Source organism: Triticum aestivum, chromosome 2B, assembly GCF_018294505.1.
Source record: "Triticum aestivum cultivar Chinese Spring chromosome 2B, IWGSC CS RefSeq v2.1, whole genome shotgun sequence".
Classification (NCBI taxonomy): Eukaryota; Viridiplantae; Streptophyta; class Magnoliopsida; order Poales; family Poaceae; genus Triticum; species Triticum aestivum.
This window is the reverse complement of record NC_057798.1, coordinates 673,329,834-673,335,135: the sequence shown is the minus strand read 5'-3', so window position 1 is coordinate 673,335,135 and position 5,302 is coordinate 673,329,834. Positions and strand designations below refer to the sequence as shown.

At 46.4% G+C, this 5,302-nt stretch overlaps 1 protein-coding gene across 1 annotated transcript; it reads left to right on the top strand.

The window, feature by feature from the left end:
* Positions 1-822: 822 nt before the first annotated feature.
* On the top strand, positions 823-1,593 carry LOC123042005 (transcription factor bHLH14-like). The gene has a single exon (XM_044464536.1). It carries the CDS (start codon positions 823-825, stop codon positions 1,591-1,593), a length of 771 nt encoding a protein of 256 aa, XP_044320471.1.
* Positions 1,594-5,302: the final 3,709 nt, after the last annotated feature.

The window sequence follows — 5,302 nt, the reverse complement described above, 5'->3', positions numbered from 1 at the left end:
CGCCGTTACCGCCCGTCAGTGTAGGATAAACACCGTCAAATGATCAGCACTGACCGGGGTGGTGGGCCCGGGCTAAGCCGACGGCCTGCGCTATGCCGACGGGCCCCGTAGGCGTATCTCGGGCGGTCCCGACGGCCTCGTCTATGCCGACGGCCCCGTCGGCATAGATGTATGTATGCCGACGCCTTTTCTGCACCTACGGCCTATCCTTGGCCGTCGGCATAGGTCTGGCGATGCCGACGGGGGCCGTCGGCATAGATTTGGCCGTCGGCAAACCCAGTTTTTCTGGTAGTGTCTACCTCATCTACTTCTGGGAAACAGTTAACGAGATAAGCATTTGCAGAGTCAGGAGCCAGCATTGTAAACCCAATGTGGAGTGCCGATGTTGTAGTGTCTAACAAGCTGTAACATCTATGGTGGTTTGGGTACTTCACCCTCCCCTTTCTATAAGAGATACGCACACTCGTACATATTCGAGAAAAAAAATAGTATGCATCGACAATCAAGCTATTACATACAATATTTACTGTCAAAATAATACCGTTTCTGATTGCACTCAATCTCAGCTGAGTCAACATTGTTCACATGGGACCATGTAGCTGCCGCAATAAAGTTTCCTCTGCCACTTCATATGATTCTAAGCCGCTACTGCCACCTCAAAAGACAATGAGATGCGTCTAGGCCACTGCTTCGAAATAATCCGTTCTGCGAGAGTATAACTGCAAATATGCCAGCAGTATATAAACACACCCAAGCGATCATATGATCATATCTCTGCTTGTCACTTCCAAGCGATAGAGTAGCGATATCGTGCTGCCGTCCATGGACGATCTCCTCTCTCCGTCCTCCTCCTTCGTTCCACCCTCACCGTCCTCCCACTTCTCCACCGTAGGCCAGCAGGTGCTCGAGTTCGTGTCCCGGGAAATTCCCGAACAATGGCTGTTCGACGACGGCACGATGTCCCAGAACGCGGACAGGGAGCTGTCTCCCACGGGGAGAACGCTCCTCCGGAGCGCTGAGCTCTCCGAGCTGCCACCGAGCCTCCCGGCAACGCTGCAGTGCCAAACCAACCGGCGGGGCCGGAAAACCGGGCCCCGCTCTGACGGTCGCCATAGCGCCGTCAGCCATGTGCAGGCCGAGCGGCTGCGCCGCGACAAACTGAACCGTCGATTTTGCGATCTCCGAGCTGCCGTCCCCAACGTGTCCCGCATGGACAAGGCATCACTCCTGGCAGACGCCGTCGCCTACATCGCGGAGCTGCGCTCCCGCGTGGCGCGCCTCGGGGACGAGGCCAACAAGGAACTGGAGCAGAGCTCTGTGGCCGCTTCCAAGTTCGTGCAGGTAGATGAAGCGGTGGACGTGCGGATGGTGGGAAGTGACGCGGCCGCGGTGCGTGTGACCACAGCAGCCAGCCACGCTCCGGCGCGGCTGATGGGCGCGCTCCGGTCGCTGGAGCTGCAGGTGCAGCATGCCTGCGTTAGCCGCGTGCAAGGCGTGACCCTGCAGGACGTCGTCGTGGACGTGCCACCCTCGATGCAGGACGCTGATGGCCTCCGCTCGGCGCTGCTCCAGACGCTGCAGGACAGCGCCTAGGCCGCTAGAGTGATGGGGGTAATAAAGGAGATGAAATGGACGTCTATACCATCATCGTTAATTATGTTTCCTGCTGTTATACATGAAATAAATTGCCCATTATCTACGTAAACGGTGTAGTCACAGACTGCGGAATATTTATGTACGTAGCGTCGCCCCATCCACCACTCCGTATTATTACTTGTGTTCTACTACTTTTAAAATGATTAAAATACTTCTTTTAGGGAAAAATGATTAAAATACTTGAGAGGTGATTCTCCACCACATGTGAGCATCGACGGTTTAGTCAAATCCACATGTTCATAAGGACGTGCAAAGTTAAAAACTACGACCACGCACGCGCCTCCTCTCCTAAAAAGAGACTAGGGTTTCTCTCTCTCAAAAAAAAGACTAGGGTTTCTCTACCTTTCGGCGGCATCTTCGCCGGTCCGTCTTGTTTTCGATGGCCTTAGCGCCATGGTGACGTGGTGGATCCCGGCCTTGCCGGTGGGAGGAATGTATTTTTAGATGTTTCCTCGAGTTTTTTTAAGATTAGTGTCTTGCTCGGGAAGGCAAGATGATAACAACTCTTTGAAGATGAAATAAGGTTCTCCTCTTCTAGCCCCCGTCCAGGGACATCAAGCATCATCGGTGGGTCTTTGATGGATTTGCTCGGGTCTAGTCGTAGTTCGTCTACGTTCGAGTGTTTTTCGGTTGGATCCTTCCGATCTATACTACTCTTCAACGACGATGGTTACAGTTTTGATGCGCTGGTCCTACAGGCCTTAGCACAACAACTTCTCCATTATCTACTACAACAAGTTTTGCCCGGCTCCGACAAGAGAGGGGCGATGACGACGGCGCGCCTTCGGCTCGCTTCAGTGCTTATAGTCGTCGCTAGGTAGCCTACGGATCTATATGTAATTGTTATTATTTATGGTGTTTATTGTATTGCGATGATTGAACATAATAGATAAGTTTTCTCACACAAAAAAACCACATGTTAATTTGCCCTCTTGTGCTCCTCCATTAGTGGATCTTGTGCAAGTTCAACTATAGGGCCACCAGGCGGTGGTTTCAGTGTAACCTATAGGCTATAGCCCAGGCCCATCGGGTACTCTTTTATTGATTGCCTTGTACAAAATGCCCCTGTAGCACCAAACAATGGCCGGCTGCACACGTAGAGAGTCATGCATCAACTCAAGAAAAACGTAGAGAGTCATGCATGACATTACGTGGCTTGATGTCATGCGCGTGTACTCTATACTGATTGAATGCATCATCTAGTAGATGTTTATATACTACATATACTATTCATCCTTCCAGACTATGAATTTGTCTTTTTTGTACAGGTTGCATTTCAACGTATTTCATCATGAAATTTTACACACATGTGGATTACATCCTTACATACACACATATTTTTTTTTCAAATTTTTTTGAAACATAAAAATTTGAATTTGAATTTTTCAGAAATAAAGGCCTCCATGGAGCTCGGCCTCCAAAACGCTATTCTCCGTACATACTCTCTCCGTTTCAAAATGTAGTCCTTATTAGAATTTTTCAAAGTCAATTTTTGTCAACTTTGACTAAGTTTATAGAAAAAGATTACCAATATCTAGAATACCAAATCAATACGACTATATTCATCATGAAATATATTTTCATACGATATATATATATGGCATTACAAATATTAATAATTTTGTCTATAAATTTGCTCAAAGTATGTGAAGCTTGACCTATATGCAAACCAATGGGCACTTTATTATGGGGCGAAGGGAATAATATGTTGTACAATAGCAGAGCAAGCAGTTCACTATGTAAAATTGCCATGTCATCAAGAATCAACTTTAGTAATTACTCACATAATAGAGTTGGCTATTAGGTTAGTCCTTTTCTTACCCCACAAAAGAAAAGGTTAGTCTTTTTCTTCACTTTCATCTTTCTCTTCCCTCTCAATTAATATTTTTACCAACGAGCACGCGCAGAGGTGGACTCTTGCATGCGAGTTCGCCATTCTTTTTCCTTGTCATTTTCCTCCACTTAGGCAAAAGTTCGATGAAAGTAGGTTTGTACCAACTATTAAACTTACTCTAAATGGAACAACGTTCACCATGCGTGTGATATACTGAGCTTGCAGAATATTAAGCACCTTTGAACCGCATTAACGAAACTTGTGAGCTGCATTTGAATTTTGTTACGCTGTGTTTGGATGTTCGTATTGGTCTGTCGAATCAGATTTGGTAATGGGCTGACCCTAATACAGGTGTTTGGATGTACTCTAAAACAACCCACTGAAACGGAAACGAATACGCTGGAGTTTTCGCTCGCACACGCCCACCCATCACGCCAATACAGAGGCCCGGACCTTCGATTTCACCTGAATTGCTTCCCTCCCGCAAAACAAAACGCTTCGTCAGTTCTTTCCTCCCCCTACCACGAGACAGAGGGTTCAAGAGAGGAAACCGCCGCCTAGTAGATCGACGGCGGCGCCCTCGCAGATCCACCACGCCGGCCGGCGTAGGTATGGTCGCCGCCTCCCCTTCCCTTCTTCCTCTGCCGCCGTCCCTTCCCCTCCTCCAGCGCTGCCCCTTCTCGTTCTCTCTGGCCCTGCTCGCCATGGCCAGATCGGATCTGAATCCAACGGCGGCAGTCCACTCCGGCGCCGGCCCTTTCTTTCCTCTCCAGCCGTGCGATGGACCACTGTCGGTGCACATCTCCTCTTCCTCGGACCACCTCTTGGGCCGCCCCTTCTTCTGTGTGTCCAGCCAGCCACTCTTCATCCATGATTCTTCCCTATCTCCAAGCAGTCATACAACTACTGTTTTAATGCATATAGTAATGTTGCTATGCAATTCCAGTGTTTGACATCCAAACATGATTCTGTATTGAAACCTCAGGACGATTCCGTGAGCCAATTCGATATACATCCAAATAACCGAATTCGTATTCATGGAGATTACAGTTTCCTGTTTGAATTGGAATTGAAACCAATACAATACATAGGCCTCCAATACAGACATCCAAACACAATGTTACTGTTTTTGAAACAGTTTAGAAGTCTTTTGCGAGAACTATGTGTGTGATATACTTTTGGAAAGCTATGGATTATTCGAAAACTTTTCCGTAGAACACGTTTTTAGATTCCTTAATGTTTAAGAGCAACTTTGAATACGATGAGGTAACCGTCAAATGGAATAGAGTATATTTTCACAAAAAAATCAAATCCTTCATTTAAAGTATGCTAATGATATGTCGTGAGAAGGCTATTGATGAAACAAACTTTTCATGTACAATGCTCTCCTTAATTCCTTACGGTTCAAGTGCAATTTCGAAAGAAAGAAAAAAACGTCAATCTCGACTTGCAAATTTTGATTTTCGGTCGGAACCCACATGAACTGTATCCGATAGGCAACTCAAGTGCAGAAATGCACGCGATATTTTAGGATTGTTATCTAGATAACTTTTGAAGTGTCTCTATATGATGATGCGTGTGATATACTGTTGCAAATTTATGTTTTAGACAAAAAATCATCTAGAATACATTTCGAGATTCCTTATGGTTTAAGAGCTTGTTTTAATACGCCGTTATACCTATCGAATGGCATAGAGTGTGTTTTGGTGAAAATAAATCCATTATTCGTCGAAGCAATGCAAATTATACACTTTTGGGAATATACCAACAACACGAAAGCTTTTCATGTCGATCATTATTCCTAACTTTCTA

Bases quoted from the DNA above. Each gene is read 5' to 3' on its own strand.
- LOC123042005 (XM_044464536.1), top strand. From the start codon at position 823: ATGGACGATCTCCTCTCTCCGTCCTCCTCCTTCGTTCCACCCTCACCG.